This window comes from Mustela erminea, chromosome 6 (assembly GCF_009829155.1).
Source record: "Mustela erminea isolate mMusErm1 chromosome 6, mMusErm1.Pri, whole genome shotgun sequence".
NCBI classification, from domain to species: domain Eukaryota; kingdom Metazoa; phylum Chordata; class Mammalia; order Carnivora; family Mustelidae; genus Mustela; species Mustela erminea.
In genome coordinates, this window is record NC_045619.1 from 24,803,350 (window position 1) to 24,826,880 (window position 23,531).

Genomic DNA, 23,531 nt, shown 5'->3' on the forward strand with positions numbered 1-23,531 from the left:
CTAGCACCCACTATATCCTCAGTAACTGGTAGGGGGAAGAAAGAGGATATATATTTGGGAAGCACTGAGCTTAGCTGCCTATCCAAGCCTCTTCCCGGCCCTCTCTGTATATTCTAGACTCCTGTACCTTTCAAATACCAGGAAAATATAGATAAAGGAAAATGTCATTGCCCTAAGTAAAGACTGTTACTATCTTCAAATTCTAAATGGCTTTATGTTTACTATTAAAGCAAATTAGATGCCTTATCTTGCCAACATATTCCTGACTAGTATCTAAGGCTTTTTATTGTTCCATAATTCATACTGCCTGAAAGACACATTTCAATGAAGAGAAAATTTTAAGTCACGATTTCTGAAACCAAGTGTTTAGGTTCTTGATAACATTGTATTTAATCTCATAAAAGATAAAAAAGTAAATGTTAAAAACCTCATAAATCTTATCTAAAATTACATATTTCCCTCCTTTCACCTGACAACTTGGCTAAATAATAGAAGAAAATTTTTGAAATGTATAGTGCTCAATAAAGAAAAGTTAGTTCAGAGAAAATGGTATTTGCTATCAAAAGCAAAAAAAAAAAAATAACAATTTAGTTCAAATGTAGTCAGGTTAATGGAAATATCAACTGGTTTTGAATATTACATATATTTAGTAGCTCTCTAAATTTACAAACAACTGCACTGGCATCTTTTAATACAACTGTATTCTTTTCTGCTTAAGAAAACACTCAGGATGCCTGTGTGGCTCAGTGGGTTAAGACTCTGCCTTCAGCTCCGGTCATGATCTCAGGGTCCTGAAATTGAGCCCTACAATGGACAGGCAGAGAGAGAGGAGGAAGCAGCCTCCCTGCTGAGCAGAGAGCCCAATCTTTATTTAAAAAAAAAAAAAGAAAGAAAACTTGGACACTCTTAATAATGTAATTAAATACCTTGTTCTTATTAGATGCAATATACCTACAGACTTGGAAAAAAATGGTTTCTCCCTCCCCATTCTACTAATGGGGGGAAAAAAACTGATTCATTTGTTTATTCCTTTGGCAAATAGTTATTAAATGCTATAATAGTGAGTAGATGAGGTCCCAGTTCTCTTTGAGTATATAATCTAGTAGAAAAACAATAGTGAACATTCATTGAGCATTAGCCATGAGTGGGGCACTATGCTATATACCCTTCATTTATTTGTATATCTTATTGGGATTCCAGTCCAAATTCTACCTCTAACTGACTGGTCATGCAAATTTGGGAAGTTCAATTAATTTCTTAAAACTTGCTCCCTCAAACATAAAACAAGACTAGATGAACTTTTAAGATCCATTAAAAGTCTAAAATTTGGTGATTCTATTAAAAAAAGCTATTATCTGACAAACTTATTCTCAGGAATTGGGACCAACCAGTATAGGGTTCCCTCAATACACAGAATTTTCCATCAAGATATAGTTGAGAACGTAAAAACTCTTCTGACTATATAGAACACTACAACCAGTGTTCCTTAGGTGTACTTTCTTCTCCACCCCAAATTATTCCACTCCTTAATCCCCAGCCACATCCAATTCACAGATGGAAGAGCAGAGCATAATAGAATTGTGAGTTATAGAGAATACTGAAGCTCTGCCGTCATGTGGAAAGACAGCCACCGTAACCCCAGTCATCTTGCATTTTACATCCAGGGAAGGAGATTAAATAATCAATATTTAATTATTTAATCTCTTTAGAATATATAAAATATATTCTGTAGTAACATTTTGTTTGTTCTTTGGTGTAACTTTACCACAGAGTAAAATATAGTCAGAATCTAAATATAAAACATTCTACTTCCTATACATCTTCTTTCTATTTAGATTTGATAGCTAAATGTGTCTAGGACTATGTTTGAAGTAGGCAAATGGCTGATAATCTCTTAGCATAATGATATGGGAAACAGCAATTGAAAATGTCTAAGAAGGAAGAGTATAGTTAATGTAGATAAATAAGGTGAAACCAATGGAAAAGTTAGTGAGCCTAATGATTTTTTTCCTAATGATTTTTTGAGGTTTTTAAAAATCCCAGTATAGTTAACATACAGTTTTATATTAGTTTCTGTTGTATAATACAGTGATTCAACAATTCTACATATTACTCAGTGCTCGTCAAATTGAGCTTAATGATTTTTAAAGCAAATTTTCATCATCATTAATTAACTTTTCCATTATACTCTGAGATGTTAAGTCATTCCAAGTTCAAAAAGCAATATGAAATTCTATGCATTTTGATGTTATGAATTATGTTGTTACAGTTTTAAAAATAAAGATTTTATCAGCTCACGATAAAGGATCTCATGCTGAGGTCAATGTGAAGATAAAAAAAGTTTTAAAATCTACCAAATTGAAAATTTTACGAGGAAAACGAACATTATATCCGGAATCATGGACTAACAGAGGTTGCACTTGTCCAATCCTCAATCCTGGTAAGCATTAGACTCTTCTAGCTTGATAAATACTTTGTCTCTGCTGATTTGCTCCTTGTCTTAACATTCGCTAAACCACAACTGAAATAAACTCACCAAAACTATCTCTCCTTTTCACCATCTGAATTCTGGGCAAAATCCAAATGGAATTTTTTGAACTGACATCAAAAAATTATTCTCTTCCACATGTTCTATGAAAATAAAATATTTTAAAATCCAGCAGTATAGTATTTTCTGTCCTAAAAGAGAAGTCTCTTGGTTCCAGGTGCCAGTAGCATAGAAAACACTTTCGTAAATTTAACACTTCACCTGAAAGCAAGGTCCTATTATGGTGCCCTGGGTAGAACTTGCTCCCAGGGGAAATTCAAATGCAAAATTCCATCTGTGCAAATAATATTGAATTCATTTTTTACAATTTCATGAGAAGCATCTGTGTCTCCTGGATAGAAAACAACTCTCAAATTCTCATCATTTTGTTTTTCATTAAACGATCATGCTGGCTTCAAATTAGAAACAGCAGAAATTAAAACAACAACAGCAACAAACCACTGTAGAATCTTAGAGAATCTTGAAATTAAGGGAATTTGCATCTTTAAATGTAATTATAGTGGAAGAGCCAGTGAGTTAGTGTGCGATTCTTAACCTTCACACTCTAGAAGTAAACTTTCATACTGTGTCATAAGCTGCTTATTTCTGTCTCCTTCATTAAATTTGAGGATGGGATTTAGATATTTGATCATAGCATCTCTAGGACTTACCACTAGTACCTAAATAATAACATAGTACCCAGATAATAAGTTCTATTAAAACAAGCATATTTGGGGGACACCTGAGTGGCTTAGTCCATTAAGCATCTGCCTATGATCCTGGAGTCCAGAGACTGACCCCCCTGTGGAGCTCCCTGCTCAGTGGAGAGCCTGCTTCTCCCTCCGCCTCCTTCTTCTGCTTGTGCTTGCATTTTCTTTCTCTCTTTCCCTCTCTCTCTCTGACAAATAAAGTCTTTAAAAAACTATATTTTTAAAAATCCTCCATATTTCCCACTTCATGTAGTTGCCATTTGTGTCTTAATTGCATTGCTAATACAGGTGCATAATTTATGTTTTGTATCTAATTCCTTTTAAATAAAAGTCCAGGGAATCCCAGTTATGTTCATAAGAAGTCACTGTGGTCTTTGATTAATAACTGAAAGAGATAACTGAGTGACAAAGAAAAAAAAAACGAAACTATCAATGAAATATCCCCCCCAACCTAAACAACCTAAAATATAAAACTCTTGGATTTTTGACTGTTGACTAATCTCTTACATCCTTTTATACCATTTTAATATTTTTAAAATTCATTTGAATTTTAATAAGGAAAAGGAAACCATGTTTTAAATAATAAATATGTTTCTGAAGAACAAATGAAGTAATCAGAATCTTAGATTTTGAACATAAGAAATGAAGATTCCTTAATTTAAGTTCTATTTCCCAATAATCTGTGTGTAGAGGCTCTTCTTATAAGCACTATCTACTATCTTGAAAAAAGAAAAAATAATCTGCCCAGTTTTTAGTAAGATAGTGAAAAAAAACGAAAAAGCTTTGAGCATCTGAGCCACCCTCCAGGATGTGAACTATATTTCTGCTATAGTCAAAGAATCAACTGAGTTCATCACAATTGAAAACATAAGTGCAATTATTCAAAGAATCCTTAAAAACATGTTTACTCACTTTGAAGAAAAGACGGGAACCTGCCAAAGCAAAACCAGACACTCTTTCATTTCACTTTGTTTTCCCATTTTTACAAGTTCAATAGCTAAGGCCAAAGAAAGCTGATAAGAAAATTCGGAAACCTTACATGCCAACTAGCTTCCTCTGCTACTTTTTGAACAGGAACAATCTAATTGGCAACCCTGGAAATTCATTCATTCCTACATTCATACATACATTTACTCATTCATCAATCAATTTAGAATATCAAGACTAGCACTAAACTATTACATTTCCCTTTCCTATGGAAACAAACTTTGTGCCCTTAAACAGGTAGTAAAGTAGATGTCGAAAGCAAAAAAATAGGAAAGTAAAAAGTAAATGCTAGTAAGTGATACAACAGATAACATTGTTTCCCATGCTAATTTTTGGCATCATGCTGCTCCCTAATTAGTGGATTCACACAGTATCATTTCTATTAGTTCAATATATATTCACACTTTAAATTAGTGGCAAACACCTATAGGATGTGTTCTTTTTATAGTTTCAAAGTAAATTCATTTAAAATACTAAACTTAACAATGAAGTTTCCTAAAAATTATTTGTTGTATTTTTATATGAGGATTTTATTACTTTGTATGCTACAAACAATATCAAGATCATTATATTTAATTAGTCTATTAATTAAACATTGGGATTCTTTTTCATGCAGATGCTAAGATTACTCTTCAAATAATTTAAATACCTTATGGTCCATCTTACATTTGTGCTCTCCAGTGTTAATTAAAATCTCTACCATTATTTTCCTTTTTTTTTTTTTTTTGAAAACACCATTATAGCTATTTCTTTTAATAATACTCTTAAAAACCCTCTCACTATAGAAGCTATACACATGTACATTATAAAAATTTAGAGGAAAATTTAAAACTTCATATTTCTTACCTCCAGGGCTTCTCTCTGTTAATAGCTTAGTGCAAATCCTTCAAGGCCTTTCTCTGTGCATGTATATATTGTACTTTTTAACCAAAATAAAATGATAGTATGCTCCATTCTGCAGCCTACTTTATTTAGTTAGTGATCGTTGCCTTCAATTATAGTTTATTTTCATATATCCTAATACTCAGACCATATTCCAATTTCCTAGCTGGTCTCAAATGTCCTTTAGAACTGGTTTGTCCTTGTCAGTGTTTAATCCAGCATCACACATTATATCTGGTTTTTAAGTCTCTTAAGTCTCTTTTATTCAAGCACAGTTCCTTTCTTAATTGTTGTTGAAGAAATGTTAGTGTTGAAGAATCCAGGCCAAGTGTTCTGTAGATTATTTTACCTTCTATATTTGTCTGGTTAGTTCCTCATGGTGTCATTTAGCTTGTCCCTCTACCTCCTATGTTTCTTGTAATCTCTAAGGAAAATCTTGACAGATTCAAGATAAACATTTTGACTAGAATCCATTAGAGATACTGCTGGGTAGGTACTTCATGTTAAATCATATCAGAAGACGCATAGGACCTGGATAATCCACCATCAGCGTTGCTAAACTTGACCCTGGGGTTAGAGTGATGACAGTATGATCCCTCCATTGGGCAGTTTCGTTTTTTCCTTTTGAGACTAAAAAATAACAAGTGTGGTGTTACTTGGTCATGATACAAACATCCGGTTTCCCAGTGGCCATTGATTTAATGATGTTACCACCAACAGGTAATCCTTCCTAAATCAGTAATTTCATTAGAGCTTGAGAAACAATGTTTTCCTGATTCTCCTCATTCACTAGCTGACATTCTTCTGTAAGGGGACTTTCTTTTTCAAGCTGGGCTATAGGTTACCGTTCAATATGTTTTCTATTGTAAAGGCAAGATAAAAGCTAAATTCTTTCCTTATAATTCCCAAAATGCTTACCTTTCAAAGTAAGGGATGATTTTAACAGTTGTTTCAAAAGATGACAAACTAGTTTTTCTCTGAATTAAGCTTTTTCAAGTATCATTTTGGAATTACGGATTTTTGTTGATTCGGTATATTTCGATAGATACAATCATTATGTTCCTGGGTGCTCAAATTATCACAGCTTTAGCAAGTTTCTTGCTAGCCCCCTTGCCCTTTTACAATGATCCCCATTAATCTTTGAGAGCTTCCTTGATTTTTAACACAGTAAGATGCCCCATGCTACCTTGTATCTTCCTGTCCTAGACCTGCAGTAGCATTTCTGCAAGAAGCCTTGTTCTGTTTTGTTTTGTTTTTAGTGAGCTCTGTTTAATTAGAGACCACAATATGTCTATTATAGGTGTTTATTGGTATTGGGATGCCTTTTTTCCAGGTCATTTCAGTGGGTGAACAACAACAACAACAAATATATATATATATATATATATGTGTGTGTGTGTATATATATGTTTTATTTTTATTTTATTAATATATAGTAATTTATATATATACATATAAAGCCATGAGTTTAAACTAATACTTTCAGTTTAATTTTTTTTTTTTTTAACATCTATTATTTTCTCTTAAGTTTTAAAGTTTATGTCTCTTTATCTTGGAAAGTTTTCTTTTATAAACATAATTACTTATTTGCTTATCCTATAACATTGAAGAAAATTGTTTCAAAATACCAATATTGATATTATAACAAACACCAACTGAAGGAGATTAATAAGTAATGAAACTGTCCTTTGATTATTCTGTACATTAGCCAAAAATTTTTATTTGAAGCTTAAAATGAATTTTGAATTACAAAGATCTGGTGAAGTTTCATTTTTTTTTTTAATATGACAAACAAACATCCCATATTCCACAAACTCATTGACTTTCTATAGGATGTATGTGTTACTTTGCATTATTCATAACTTTCTTCCAATATGTTTTCCCAAATGGTTGTTTCACTTTTATAAAATCCTCCTTAATATGCACTTCGACACATGGTGAGTTTCCAAGAAAATACCACTTTATAGCAGTATGCTAAGTACCATAGAATCCTCACTTCTTTACCATAGAGAGTGGTAACAGTAGAGAGTAAAAATTCTACAGTTCGACAAACCTGAGCTTATGTCAGAGTGCTACTATTCACTTGTAGACACTGAATAAGTTTTGAATCTTGCCGAGCCTTAGTTTCCCTATTTGTGAAACAAGAAAACAGTAATACCTACTTCATAGGGTTATTTTCAAGATTAAATGAAATAATACAGGTGCACCTGGGTGGCTCAGTGGGTTAAAGCCTCTGCCTTCGGCTCAGGTCATGATCCCAGGGTCCTGGGATAGAGCCCCGCCTTGGGCTCTGTGCTTGGCAGGGAGCCTGCTTTCCTCTCTCTCTCTCTGCCTGCCTCTCTGCCTACTTGTGATCTGTCAAATAAATAAATAAATCTTTTTAATAAATAAATAAATGAAATAATACATGTAAGCCACTTATCACACTGTAAAAGTTTATCAAGAGCCAGCTGTCACTCCCTGTGATCCTATTTCAGTGCATATAAAGCCACCGAAGTCACATCTCTCCCCTTCCATAAATTATGATACTATATGGCCCCTAACTTTGTTCTCTTTTAGGTTTGGAGTACCTTGTGGCAGGACATGAAGATGTAAGAACAGGCAAACTAGTCGTGAATATGAAAAGTTTTGTCCAGCACTGGAAGCCATCTCTTGGAAGAAAAGTCATGGATATTTTAAAAAGAGAGTGCAAGTAGCAACAAAGGTATAGAGCTGGTATAGCGCACATAATGGCACTTCTCTACATATGAAACACAAACTTAATGGAAAGGAGACCTCAAAAACAAAACTGGAATTTTTAAAGTGCCAAAATATATAGAAATATTCCAATGCATGGGCCTAGTCTAACCTGTCTCTTGGGGGGCCAGATTTAAATACAGTTTGCTTCATAAAGACAAATGAAAAATCCTCTATTGATACCTGCCTCTTATGGGACTGATTCTGTAATTCGTAACTATTAAGGGTATTTTTAATAGCAGTATGATATTTAGCAGTAATCCACTAAAAGCAGTACATCTAACAAGGATTCCTTCCAGCTTCAGATATGTTACTTATATTTGTGCTACTTAAAGTAATCAAGGATGTTTTAAGGACTCCCCAACCCTACTATCAAAAAAAAAGGTTTTTCTTAAAAAAGAGCCTTTTGTGTGATGTGTGTGAACTTTGGTCTGCGGAGTGTTAAATGGAACCTCCCCACATGTATATAGTATTTCCTTGTATAAAGCACTTTACTACCTACCACTTGTGTTGAGAAAGTTTGAAGATCATGTTGGACAGAAAGAAAAATAGAGGGCGAGTAAGAAAACCTACTGAAACAGAAACACTGCCACTATGTGTGGACAAAAGGAAGTTGTATGTTATAGCTCTGAACACTTGGAAAAAACCTAAAAGGAGAACATGTTTGCGTATGAAGTCTCAGCTATAGGTTAGACTCCACAGATACCAGCCGTGATGAAAAATTTTTTAAAAAACAAGATGAGACTTTAAAATAAGAGGAAGAAGAAATCTAAGTGTAGCAATATGCTTGCATGAAGAGGAAATGGACTTTACATTTTTAAAACTCATTTATTTGCAATGCACGTGTATACATGGCAAAAATTATTATAGACACAGAATTTGTGTTTATTTTTGTGTTTAGTATTTAAACCTAAATGTTGAAACAGCTTCCTCCTTATCTTTATTAACAGTATATGGCCATTGTATTTACTCATTTTTTTGACACAATGTATGTGATAGTTCACCAAATAACAGTTTTCCTTATTAGCCATCTTCTGTACCTGTGCACAACCACAATACATACAGTTTCTTCTGTACTTGAATATGCAAAACTAAGCCACAGTGCCATAAGATTAACTTCACATACAGAACATATTTTTTTTCCTGAGGTCCTGTGGACTTGCAAAAAATATATATATATATTGCTCTGTTAATTTTTTTATATTTCATATATGTAATAAAGGAATATGATTTCCTGATTTTTGTCTCATTTCCTGATCAACTCTGCTAAAGATTACTTTGTCTTAATGAGGGAACTCACACCTAAATCCTCAAATTAATAAAATCAATGAAGGGCCTGGTATTTCTGCTCTTTTACTCTGGGATGTGGCAATAGAGTGAAAGCTAATTCAGACGGGATTAGTTTCTGTAGATTTTGGACATTAACTTTTATCAGATGCAGTGCATTTTAATACTACATTTACTTTTTAAAAAGCAATGGGAAGTTCATCATTGAAAATACAGAAAACCAGGCACCTGGGTGCACAGTTGTTTAGACATCTGACTCTTGGTTTCGGCCAGGTCATGATCTCAGGGTGGTGAGATCAAGCCCCACATAGTTGGGACTCTGCTTGAGAGTCTCTCCCTCTCCCTCTGCCCACCCAATCTTGAAAGAAGAAGAAAGAAAGAAGAAAGATGAAAGAAAGAAAGAAAGAAAGAAAGAAAGAAAGAAAGAGAAATAGAGGAAAGGAAAGGAAAAGGAAAAGAAAAGAAAAAAGAAAAGAAAGAAGGAAGGAAGGAAGGAAGGAAGAAAAGGAAATGCAGAAAACTGTATCAGGGGAAAAAAACCATCCTGTGATGACAGCTGTTAGCATTGTAGTGCCTAGGCTGCTAGACTGCTTTCCGTGCATGTACAAACCTTCTACAGAACTGGAATTATACTATACATAGTCTTGTGAAATCTGCTTTTATAACCTGTAGCATACCTTATCTTTTCCTATCTCATACTGGTAGGTAGAATGCCATCTAGCAGGATATCATTTATAAGCAACTTATCAAACATTTTGATAATTATATCACATCAAGAAAAGTATTTTAAATACATCAAATATAGGATTTTCTTAAGTTGCAGAATTGCCAAGGAGCTTTGTTTCCCATTTCAATTTATTTAAAATAAGGACTGCCCATTAAAAAGAATACACTGTCTAATTTTTAGGAATAGAAAAATGTACAGAATATATTAAGTTTAAAAAATTGCAGACAATACATATAGTAATAACACCTATCCAAAATGCACTAATAATATAAACAGTGATCTGTAAGCCCTGAAAGACAGACAAATCACAGTAGTAGTTACCCCTAGAAGGGAAAAAGGGAGGGAGATTTTCATTTTTTATTTTTCATTGTCCATATATTACACATGTAATTTGTTTTTTTAACAATTAAAATTTAATTAATTTGTAAAGTCTGCCCAAGCAAAGTTATAACTAAAAGTTTAATTTTAACAAGTTTGCCAAATTATTGGGTCCTTATATGTCTTCCCATTCCTTTTTAACTGGAATCTTTGTCCTTAGGTGCTCTTTCAACACCTTTTCTGGCATCATTAAAAAAAAAAAATTGTTATAACTGTTTCTTAATATCTTATTCTTAAATCACCTGCAACCCTTCAAATGCAGTTTTAATTCCTTATGAGCGTCATTTGGCTTCCAAAGTAGAAAAAGAAAAGAAGCCCTGAGTTCCTCACCCACTGAAGTGTGAGCAAGCCACCTCAAGGTCTGATTCCCATTCCATTATTTCATTTTTCTGCCACACTTTCTCTTCCTTGGCGTCTTTCAAAATAACCATCACAGTACCAAGGCAACAGAGTCAAAGAAAATTTCCATCTATGGCTTCACCTCCTTCAAGAGCTACTAGGAAAGTCTCTGCCCCCAGAGCATTTTTCCCAGTACCAGTGGGCTTTATTAGTCAGCAGATCAGTTGCATAATGTCCACATACCTATCCGTATAATTTGCTTAAGGTCAACTAAGTCTACGCCCTCTTATTACATCACTTTCCCCATAGAGGAATTCTACTAATATTTAGTATGTGATGTAATGGAAATTCTCAATAATAGGATAATCTTTTAATAGTGTCCACCAAATGAGGTCAAATCTGTAGGGATGTGACCACAAGTCCAAAAAGCAGTGTCCTTCTGGCTATACTAAACAGAGAGCAAGGCTCATTATGGGTAAACATAGTTCTTCGGGATACTCTGGGTTCTTGCAGAACAAATCCTTTTCTAAAGGATCAGAGACTTATCAGCTCTGAAGGGTGGGAAAGGGGTTCTTGAAAATTCCTTGTGGGGGCTGTCCTGTGGCCACTCCCCTGGGATGCCTGAGAACAAGGAGCGTGAGCACTGCCTGGGTATTGAGGAGTTTTGTCAGAGGCCCCAGGACTGAATTGCTTTTGTGTTCATTGTTTCAATGATAAGCAGTTCCCTAACCTAATATCAAAGAGCCAAAGTTACTCATGACTTACTTCCCACAGTTTGGAAGGAAAATATTTATGAACAACCTCTTCAATTTTGCAAGGGAGATTGATACGATAAAAATGGGATAGAAATAAAGGGGAGTGCCTTGCATGACTGATGTTATTTTAAGTCTCTCAGAGAATGATTTGTCTGAGAATACTTCTTGAAAAATGATGCCCTTTACTTTGCTTTCCTACACTTTTGCCACAGAGATTTAAACATTTCTCTACTTTTCTGAGCATTACTGGCTATGTTTGAGACCTACAATATTTTAAATGACAAATTCCCGGATTTACTATTAGTCAATTCACACATGCTAAATAACAAAAAAAGTAGAATGTCATGAGAAAGAAAGATGCACTGGACCAAATAGATATTTCCAGAACTGAGATGCATGTTCTGTTAAGGGAAGGTTTTCATACATGCTGAATACATCTCTGGTTTTTTTAATATATAGTCACATTAATAGATTAGCAATGAATTAACTTATAAATCCAAAAATATCCCAAGATTTACTAGAAATGATCAAATCATAGTGCACTTAACTGAATAAAGGGGTAAACAGCAGCCAGGCAGGGAACCTTGCTTCTAAGACAGAAAAACAACCACCAGGCAAATTCTCAAAGGATGAGCAAACTGGTCTGCCCAGAAATTCCACAGACACCTTTTTCCCTGTCAGGATACCACCAAGAATTTCAAGCTTAGCACCTAAAAAATATCATGGATCATAACACCAATAGCAATTGATCATTGAGAGTTTACTTCAAGGTAGGTATTTTTCTAAGTGCTTTCTGTGTGTTATTCTCACTTGATCCTCCTAAGCGCCTCCGAAATGTGTGCTATTGTGATTTCTTTTTCCCAAATAAGGAAACTGAGGCATGGGGAGACTAACTAAATTGTCCAAGGACACTCAGCTGGTAATTGTGGAGCCTGGATTTGAACCCAAGAATTCTACTGTCCAGAGTTCGTATCTCCACCACTAAAAAGGGATTCTGGCCTTTAGAAAGGAATTCGTGGGAGGTGATACCAACTGCACCATTTTCCTCATTAACTGTTTCTTTGAGATTGTAGTAGAAGGGAGAACACTGCGAGTCAGCATCTTTCCCAGCTCTGCTTCTCCATACTCAAGCTTGTAATGTATCCCGTTAATCTATTCCGCAATTACGTAATTTTCTTCTGACTTCCTCATTTTTACATTGCCATTACGACATACTGCTTCCTATAGTTTATACCAAGATGAACTAGTAAGAGTCCATATTTTTACCTTTGCTGTTCTCCTCTTGGTCTGGCATTCTGAGATCTATTTAGGCATAGGGTCTGCTTGTGCACTTATCCATACCAATGCTGAGCAAGCTGCTGTGAAAATCAATACCGTTCCAAGTCAATTCTCTCAGCTCTGACTTTTGCTGTGTGGGGAAATTCTCCTTAAAAGATGAATGAGAAGAATCTACACCAAAGAGAGATGAGGAAACAGAAAAAAATAGAGAAAGTAGGCACGCTTGTCAACTAAGGAGAGAGCAAAGGGTGGGACACGAGGGATAAAGATCTGAGAGAATAGGGGCATGAGACTGGCTTAGCTGGTGGAGCGTAGGACACTTGATCTTGGGGTTGTGGGTTCAAGTCCTAAATTGGGTGTAGAGATTCCTTAAAAATAAGATCTTCTTAAAAATATATTTTTAAATATGTAAGAATAAAGGGAAGCAACACCTGGGACAGGAACCAGGGAGTCTGTTCTAGTAACAGTATGCAAAATATTTCAAAGTAGAACATACTACGTTAACCAATTCTTCCATTGCTAGATACCATGATTTATGCGAGATAGTTCTGAATATTTATTACAAAATTTTTCCATCGACGTCTCTTGCGGTTAGTTATGTTTGAGGAGACCGAAAAGCAAAAGATGATAAAGCAACAGAGAAACCTTAGGTAATTACAATTAGGAAATTAGGAAATGAACTACTTTTATCACACATTGAAACAGAATTTTAAGTTTATCTTTTACAAAGTAAATAGTCCACAAAATATTTAATGTCAGTAAGCACTGCCTAGGGGTCTTTTTCAATACACATACTCATAATAATGACTACCATTTTTGCCCTTATTAGGTGTCAGGTGTTGTGCTAAACTTCACTTATCTCCTCAGACCTCACTCAATAACCTTGCAGAGCCACTATTATCATTATGGGGACACTGAGAACTAGAGGATTAAACAGCTTGTCCAAGGTCATGAAATAAGCAGCAAAGCTAGCATGTGAACTTGAATTGTCCACCTCTATGATTTACTAATGCCTCTCAACTGGTGATTCTCAAATAATGTTCATAAAAAGCAGCAGACATGTTTGTTAGAAAGTAGAGTCCCAGGCCCCTACCTCAGAACATCTGTTTCAGAAGGTCTGGTTGGGGACGAGGGATGGACAATTTAATAAGTACCAGAAACACTGCTCTCAACACTTTTACAGAATAGTCTCAACAAAGTCAGAGAATTAATCATTGGTTCTAGTTCTACAAATGTAACTCCCTCTGGTCATAAATCTACTTGGCCTTCATCACAATGTTATTTTATGAATAAGGGAATCATTAGTCTTATTATGGTTACCCAAGAACTAAGATGGTAGAAAGGGGAAACTGAAAGGAGATGCCTCCAGCTATTATGTGCCCTACTTCCTAACCTGGTCTTAAACACAACTGTGAAACATCGAAACGTGTCTTTGCTACCTTAGCTCCTCAATCAGCTTTGGGGAATTTCCTCCCCAGGGCCCACGGCTTCATAATGCTCAGAGTATACAAGAAGATCCTACACAAGATTCTAATTCCCAATTTCCCTCCAGCCTTAAACAGTATACTGATTTGTCAAGATGCTACCCTTGACCAAGAGACTGAGAGATTCAGAAGATGGAATCATTCTAATGAGATACTTTCTCATTTTCCCACTTCCCTCTTTCTCTCTAACACAATGCTTTATTGACCCAAATAAACCATGCGTGTCTGCAGAAAATTTTTAATGGGAGATTCTTATCATGGGAATTTCAGGCACTGATGGCAGGCGGGTGGAAGAGTTATTTTTGGTCAGATGTGCCTTTCAATGCCTCATAAATCAGGCTGCTTAGGCAGCTTCCTAATTTCCATTTAGGCAGTGCCAGTCCTGTTGACACACTCGATTGTACCCCAGGCAGAGGTTTAAGAAGTAAGGAGAAAGGTAAATAAGCAGTGACATTGGGAAAGGAAACATGGGGGACCGCCTAACTTACCCTCTCTCAGAAATGAGGAATCAAGCCACAAATAAAATAATAAACCACAAAGACTTCACATTTTTCATTCCCATTCCTGTAAACAGGAAATAAAAGCCAAGATTATCCTATCCTTAATAGGTATGGAGAGAAAAAATCAAGGAAATGTACACAACTTGCATCACAGCACACAGAATTTCTTAAACTCAAAAACACTCACATTACGTAGCACTCTGACCTCTTATGCATGGAGACTTGCCCAGCAGTGACCTTCAGCAACCTAGAGAGCTTTTTATAACATTTGAGAATGCACAACTGGATATTTTTATCAGCATGTGCTCTGCCTTTGATAAATGTTATACTAAGCAGTTTGAAGCAAAAACACAATGAATACATTTTTTAATGTAGTATCTACAAAAACACTTAATAAGCAACCTCCAAAATTGCACAGGTTTCACCAATGTCTCAAGAAAAAGAACTAAGTTTAGAAAACACTGCCCCAAGTTTTCACTTGCCCCCAAATGTCATCTAGTAGGATTAGGTAAAAGCTATTTGAGAAGTGATGGTTAAAGCCTCCTATTGTCCATAGCTGATTTTTTAGGGTTCCAATTAAATATCTTTCTGAAATGTGTTTTCCTTTTTTAAACAGAAAATAAAATAGTTCATGTGTAAAAAAAAGAAAGAAAGAAAGAACGAGAAAGTAAATACCCTACCACATGAAGAGTTCCTTATAATCTGTTTTTATAACAATAAGTAGAAACATGCCTGTGTTATTCACCCATTGAGTAGGCAGATTGTTATATAAATTCCTTACTGGAGCAATATGATTTATGGAAGGATAGGGAGAGAACCAACATTTTCAGAGTGCCCTATACCATCACAATCTTCATCTCAATTAATCCTCAGAACAACATTTTGAAGTCGGTGTTATTATTTCATTTTACAGATGCGGAATATGACCTTAAGAAGAGTAAAGTAACTTGCCCAGGGCCAGTAACTAGCAGAGACAAGTACTCAAACCAGATGTCTATTCCAAATCCCGCGCCCCTTCAACAGCATAACAGTTTTTAAAGTTCTCAGTTTCTCTCCCAGCATCATTTGTTGGACTCTAGATCTTCATTTATTAATTTAGTAATTAAATTTATGTATTTCTTGGGGCGCCTGGGTGGCTCAGTTTGTTAAGCAACTGCCTCCAGCTCAGTTCATGATCTCAAGGTTCCAGGATCAAATCCTGCATTGGGCTCCCTGCTGAGCAAGGAGTCTGTTTCTCCCTCTAATCCTCCCCCCGTCATGTTCTCTCTCTCATTTTCTCTCTCTCAAAGAAATAAACAAAAATCTTTAAAAACAAACAAACAAATAAATAAATAATTCTGGTATTTCTCATGACCTTTCTATGCAGTACACACCGTTCTGGGCCCTGGGGATATAGCAGTGAATAAAACAAATTCCTTCCTCTCATAGAGCTCACATTCTAGTGGGGGACACCCCCAGAAGTGAGGCATAATAATCCCTCATCTCTATACACATTCTCGGCCTTATTTATCAAGCACTCACCACCCTGATTGACGAGAAATACTCATTCTCCATCACTGAGGGAAAATTCAATGCCATAGACCCCCCCCCATCCTGATTGTATTGAATGTTGCTTTCCCCCAGATGAACTGAAAGCAAAAAATGACTAAATTCTTCCAAGTGAAAAGCTGTTATAATTGGATAATGACCACAAAGCAGGCATTTTTTTTTTTTTTTTCTGAGTTACACTAAGCGGCTGGAGGAAAGTAGAAGAATTCTTCTGCCCACCGCCCATTATGGAGCTGACAAGGTCCTGCTCTGGGCCATGCTCCTTAATTTTCCCGCTGGCTTTAAACATTTACAACAGCTCTAACACCTTGCGTGAGAAACACAGGGATCCCCAAGGGCCCAAGCCATGGTGCACTGGCCAGCTTTGCTCCCCAAAAGCCTGCTGGGGACTCATCTACAGGAACCAGGGCAGTTCGGGAAGATTCACTTGCTTCTGTGAGAAATAACAGTCACCGTGATAGAAAAAGAAATTCTAGGCATTCTTTCAAGCTGTTGGGAAGTTCCTGTACATTCCAGTTGTAAAAGAATTCAAGTCCCTCCACTCATGTCGAAACTCCAGGGCCATCCTTATGTGCTTTGTACATTTACTAGACCAAGGCCTACAGATTCTCTCCCTGCCTTTTTTTTTTTTTTTTTTTTAAATAATGAACCACAAACTGCTTCTATAGGAGGTCAATCTGGGATTTGGTAAAATTATCCTCAGGCTTTGAAAATCCTCAGGCAGCGACAGATTTCAGAAGTTTGAAGATTCTCAGCATAAAGCATTGCTATTCCAGAGTACTGAGCCCATTATTTGTGACCTGGAAATTCTGCAAAACCTTAAGGTTTGGAAATCCAACATCCATGATGACATACAACTGTTACTGGAGAAGTCTTCACTCCTTCCAAGGTCCAAAAACCCAAATGCTCTTGTGTCTTTTTCCAGGCTCAATTGATTCCCCCAGATCACTCCTGTTTGAATCTCCCCTGCAAATTTCATTCTCACCTATTTTTTTTAATTTTTTAATTTTAATTAAATTAATTTTTTTAAAAAAATTTAAATTTTAATTAAATTAATTTTAAAATTTTTAATTAAATTAATTTTTTAATTTTAATTTTTAAAAAAGATTTTATTTATTCATTTAAGAGAGAGAGAGTACATGAGCAGAGGAGAGAGGCAGAGGCAAAAGGGAAAGCAGACTTCCTACTGAGCAGGGAACTCGATGTGGGGTTCCATCCCAGGACCCTGAGATCATGACCTGAGCCGAAGGCATACATTTAACCATCTGAGCCATCCAAATGTCCCTATGATTCTGCTTAGAAGATATCTTACTCCTCACTTACCGCCTAACTCTTCTTTGCCTTTTCCTTCCTCTACAAGGTAAGGAAGAAAAATCAGCAGAAAAACAAAAGAAGTTGCTCCAATTATTCTTAAGGCAAAGGAAAAAAATTTTCTCCCATCATTAAGAAGTGTCCCTGAGGAACTTCAACTGCTACAATCTGGCTACTGTTACCGGGAGTCAATAACACTGACCTTGATAACACTGCAGAAATAATATTATACTCTGCAAGAGAAATCATTTCTTCACAGGGCTACAGATTCAGTATGTATTTCCTTCAATAGAGAAGGCACATCCCTCCTTCCAATATTTGCAGGATGGAAGAGGGGAAAGACTAGTACAATTCAAACACCAGCAAAGAGAGGTCAATTGGGGAAATAATGTATTATATACGCACCTGGCATATAGTAAATACTAGACAGTTGTTATTATGATGATGATTATGTTCCCAGCTTCAAGACACTGGGGATATAACAGTGAAGAAGCCAGGTCTCTGGGAGCTTGTAATTTACATTCTAATAGGAGAAACAATCAACCTATCAATGATTTGGGAAAATAATTACAAATAATTTTTTCTTAAGACTTTATTTATTTGACAGAGAGAGACACAGCCAGAGAGGGAACACAAGCAGGGGGAATGGGAGAGGAAGAAGCAGGCTTCCTGCTGAGCAGAGAGCCCAATGTGGGACTCAGTCCCGAGACCCTGGGACCACGACCTGAGTCAAAGGCAGGTGCCCAACAACTGTGCCACGCCAAATCATTTTAAACCCAGTGAAGAAAGGAGTGTCCTTAAAATCAGCACCTGTGGGAAAGAGGAGAAGGAACTAGAAGTGGGCAGAGAGAAGTTGGTGGCAACGCAGGCCCAACCACAGCCTCAACCCATCCTTTAGGGAATGCTGAAGTGGAATGATCCTTCACAGTTGTCCTGACCATTATACCCCCACAGGGTGTGAGCCACCCTGAGAAGGGGTGTTGGTCTTGTTCTCTGCCACTGAAGCAATCCCTAAAAGGGCTGACAGCTGAAGACTGTCTGCCAACAGCACTCACAGCAGCTGGGGCAGCAGAGCCTCTACTGCGGAGGTTAGGGCAACAGAGCACAGTGTGTATTCCACCCAGCAGACAGGGTGGTAAGGGTGAGGGGCCCCCTAAAACAAAGTGGTCAGGGAAGGCCTCTCTGAGGAGGTAATGTTTAAGCTGATAGAACTATATGGTGAGGAGGCAGCAGCCATATAAATAGATGGGCAAGAGCATTCTTTTTTTTTTAGATTTTTTAGATTTTATTTATTTATTTGAGATCAGAGAGGGAGAAGCAGGCTCCCCACTGAGCAGGGAGCCTGACATGGGGCTCAATCCCAGGACCCTGGGATCATGACCTGAGCCAAAGGCAGACACTTAACTGGCTGAGCAGCCCAGGCCCCCCGAGAGCATTCTTATTAAAGGAAACAGCCAATACCATGTCCCCTATGTCAGAATACGTGGACAGTTTGGAGTGCAAAAAAGAAAAGCTGTGAGACCAGAGAGTGGTATAAAGTGAGATCTGAAGAAGGAGGCAGGGGCCAAAACATGAGAAACTTCAGGAGTTTGGATTTTATTCTAAGTACTGATGAACAGAAATTAGAGGGGGGTGGAAGGGTCTGATTTACTCTTTTAAAATATCACTCTGAATGATAATGTGAGGAATGGGTAGAAGAAAGGAGAAAAGTGAAGGCAGAAAGACCAACCAAAAGTTTACTGAACTTCTCTAGACAAGAGATGGTATATTGATGAAGATGAGAAAACTGGCCGAATTTACACGCAAAATTCTGTAGGAAATCGTGCAGGGCTTGACAGTGGGTTCGATGTGGAAAGCAAAAGAATGGAGAATCAAAAATTACTCCTAGGGGTGCCTGGGTGGCTCAGTGGGTTAAAGCCTCTGCCTTCGGCTCGGGTCATGATCTCAGGGTCCTGGGATCGAGCCCCGCATCGGGCTCTCTGCTCCGCGGAGAGCCTGCTTCCCCCTTTCTCTCTCTGCCTGCCTCTCTGTCTACTTGTGATCTCTTTCCGTCAAATAAATAAATAAAATCTTTAAAAAAAAAATTACTCCTAGTCATAGAAGGGTGATGGTATAGTCTGAGATAGGAAAAGGCAAGTTTAGGGATGGCTATAGAGTCCCATCTTGGATTTCTTTTGGTTTGAGATACCTATTAAACATCAAGTAGAGATGCCAAGTAGTCAGTTGGTTACACAAGCACAGAGCACAGAAGAGAGAGGAAAGGCTGAATATTTATATTTGGAAATCATAGGCAAATAGATGATATGTTGATTTGCTACTGCTACATAACCATTACTACCATTCACTGGCAAAAAGCAACAATAATTTTGTTTGTTTTTTTTTTTACATAGGCTCTATAACCAGCATGGAGAGCAACATGAGGCTTGAACTCACAACCCTGAGATCAAACCTGAGCTGAGATCAAGAGTCAGATGCTTAGCCAACTGGACTACCCAGATGCCCCAACAATAATTTATTTTTGCTCACATCTGCAGATTGGCTGGGGGTTCAATCGAGACATCTCCTCTTCTATCTGTAGGGCTAAGGGAATGACTATACTCTGTATGCCTCATCCTCCTGGGACCAGCAGACCAGATAGGCAATGGCAGAAGCTCAAATGAGGGAGAGGAAACATGCAAGGTGCTGGGAAAGTCCTAGGAAATTAAAACAGCTATCAAAGAGATATCTGTGCTCTCCTGTTCACTGCAGCATTATTCACAATAGTCAAGATAGGGAAACAACGTAAGTGTCCATCAATAGATAACAAAGATGTGCTGAACATATATACACACACTGGAACATTATTCAGCCATGAGGAAGAAGAACATCCTGCCATTTGTGATGACATGGATGAACTTGAGGGCATTGTGCTTAGTAAGTCAGAGAAACACAAACACTGTATGATCACACTTATTTGTAGAATCTAAAAAAGCCAAACTCAAACTCATAAAAACAGAACCAAATGGTCATTAGCACGGGCCAGAGTGTGGGAGAGTTAGAGAGACATTGTTAGAGGGTAGAAACTTGCACCTAGAACAGCAAAAATTTAGGAGGAACAAGTGCAGTTGGAGAATAATTAGGAGAACATGAGAGAAGAGAGAACAGTGTTTCAAGGAGATGGTCAGATGTTACTGAGACATCATATAGGATGTGAACAGAGAGAGGGCTATGGTAGCTGACAACATGGTCCACTAATCAATGTTCTATAACAGGACACCAGGACAGATGAGGGCAAGATCCTGCTGTCTCATCCTGGGTTCTCCGGCAGCAGGAAAGCAAATTACATTTGAACGAAAACAAAAATGTACCACTCTGTCAGGAATGGTGGGATTAGGAAGGTGAGTGATAATGAGGTTAAGGCGAGATCGTTGAAATTCTTCGATACTTGCCCAGGGAGGTGGAACTTGGTCTTTAAACAACAGGGAGTCATTCAAAGCTTTTTTGAGCAGAGGAGTAATGCACACCACGTTTGGGATCTAAATGCAGTAGGAGGTGGATTTGAGAGAGGGGAGACTGGTGGCAAAGAAGCAGATCTGTTACTCAGACCTCTTGCCCAGATCCTGACCTCTGAGAGAGATGGAGGTTCCTTAAATCAAGTTCCTAATGCTTGTTACTATTAAAATCCTTTTTGCCTGCTTCTCCCTGACCTGGCTGACCTTAGTTGACTTACGAGAACTTTCTAATCAAAATCTGGTCCTGACCCCCCGCCTCCACCTTCCATCTAGCGCTCACTCATTTACAAGTATCATCTTTCCTTTTGTGTCCACGTAGAGAACTCCTCTGCCGGTGGACTTCGATGGCAGCCTGAAACCACAGCCTGGCTTGTTCACAATTCCAGGCTGCTGCTCTTCAGTCCTGTTCCCCCCAGTCCCTGCTGCTCTCCTTCCCCCAGTCCATCCCTGTCCATTCTGCCAGAGCATACCAGAAGTTCAAGGAGTTCCGAACATGGTGGTGGCCTCCAACTTACTAGCACAGGCTCTATTCCTTCCCTAGTCCTCCTCATATCAGCCTTGATCTTTGAGGGATATCTACCCTGTGCGAATGCTCTTTCTACTTGAAGTCCCATTTGGCCCCTTAGTGACTCTTAGCAGTAGAATGAGGTAGGGATAGGGTGTGAGCAAGCAATGGTCCTAAAAGGCAACCACTTTGTCTACTATGTGGCTCAATATGCATCATTTTCCAAGAAGCCTAAAAGGCAAATACATCAACAAATGTCTCACACCGTGAAATATTACGTATTACATAGTAATTTGGCTTGGAAATTTTTTTCTACATTCTCATGCCTGGACTTCCAACAGATCTACAGAAAGATGAACAGGTGTTCTTTTTAGAACGCAAGAATTACTTGGAATGAGCTATGGTTTAAAAATGAGAAGTCGTTATTGGATATATGCCAGGATTCTTCTTGTTAATTTTATAGGGCCATGATATTTTTCCCTCACACATACATCTTCAACTGCTATGCATGGTATTTTCCTGTTGTCTACCAGCCAAATATTCTTTAGCTGACTGATGCTAGCAGGAAATGGAGAAAGTCATAAAACTGGAAATTAGGAAGTAATGACCTCAGTGTTCAAATCACAAAAGGTGGAAACAAATATTCTGCTTTAACTCTGATTTACAACAATTAGACATTGCTACCTCTTCTCGGTCACTACCATTTAGTAAAAATGTGTTTCCCTGACCACAACAGTACTTCATTTGGCCATAGCGCTCACCGGGAAATTGGCAGCGACACATGAACTCTCTCAGCTTGCATCACTCCTGGGTTCTAGCTGCATCTCCTGGCCACAGAATCCATTTGTGATCTCTGCCTCTTCCTTCAGTCTTTGCTCTGGCAATATGGCAAAGAGTAACAGTGCTGCCCACCTGATGACAGAACTCAGAGCTGCCTTGTTCTCACATTACATCAGGCATCTTCAGAAGCAGCTTTAATTGGTCTCTGTTCTCAGACTGTTTCATTATGTGACCGACTTCAGAGCTTGTGATACCTAGACTGAATCACTCTTGTCTGATAGGGACCAGAGAGGAGTACAAGGCTGAGGTTCCATGCTATTCCCTTCATCCATACAACCCTCTAGTGGCAAAAGTCTTATAAACTGGTGTCCTTTGTTGCCTCAGGAGTTACACTTCTTAGAGTGGCTCTGCACTACCTTTGTCAAAAGTGACCCATTGCATTTACTCCACTAAGGATCCAATATTGCTTACATAGATTGTATCTCATAGCTTTTCCAAACAATCTTTTTAAATTTAACTTGCATAAGGCCCTAAAATATCATCTTAGAGAAGCTAGCTTAAAGGAACACAGCACAGTCACACTCAGAGCTGACACCTGACTCTGTCATTTGGGTCTCTGAGACAGGATGTGGGCCCACTGACCTTTTTTTAGCCTTGTGTCTTAAAATTTGTTCTTGGCTTTTCCTCATGACTTCCACCTGTCTGTATTATTATACCCTCATGAAACAGGAACACACAAATGAGAAAACCAGCCCTGAATATCTCTTAGCTTTTCCAACATAGACCTATAACACCATGGGTTACATTGGTAAAGAAACAGGGTCCATGACTTGAGCCTATGTCAGCATTAAGTTGCTTCAAATATCTATTGAGCACCGTCTTTATGCCCAATACCAAGGAGATCTTGGTACCCAGCTATTATCATTAATCCCAACAGGTTTCCCTGAAAGCTTATTGATTATATCACATGATTTTCGCAGCCCTGACAGCCCTCCAGTAATTAAGAAGCAACACTGGGTAACTGTAGACTCTGGAATGGAGCGAGCCTGGGCCACAGATGAACCGAAGCAAATGCAGTAGGCTAACTTCTCCATCCTTCCTAAACCCTCCACAAGCTGAGTAGACAGTACCTTTATGTTATGTCATTATTTTGTGCGTCCCTCCTTTGCTTCATTAGCTCCTCTCTGTTGCTTAGACTGTAAACACAGCCCATTGCCAAGACAGAGACAGTCACCAGGAAACCCAGCTCCAGGTGTCAGACCTACCTTTGTGCTTTTGGACTGTTGCTGTTTGTATAGAGATGGCG

At 37.7% G+C, this 23,531-nt stretch overlaps 1 protein-coding gene across 2 annotated transcripts in view; it reads left to right on the forward strand.

Moving 5' to 3' along the window:
- NTN4 (netrin 4) overlaps nt 1-9,080 on the forward strand; it is a 112,247-nt gene extending 103,167 nt beyond the window's left edge. For both annotated transcript variants that reach the window (XM_032346734.1, XM_032346735.1), the window contains exons 9-10: nt 2,270-2,440; nt 7,666-9,080. In XM_032346734.1, the coding sequence (XP_032202625.1) occupies nt 2,270-2,440; nt 7,666-7,802 (308 nt within the window). In that variant the 3' untranslated portion in view covers nt 7,803-9,080. The remainder of the gene's footprint in view (nt 1-2,269; nt 2,441-7,665) is intronic.
- The last annotated feature ends 14,451 nt before the right edge of the window (nt 9,081-23,531 follow it).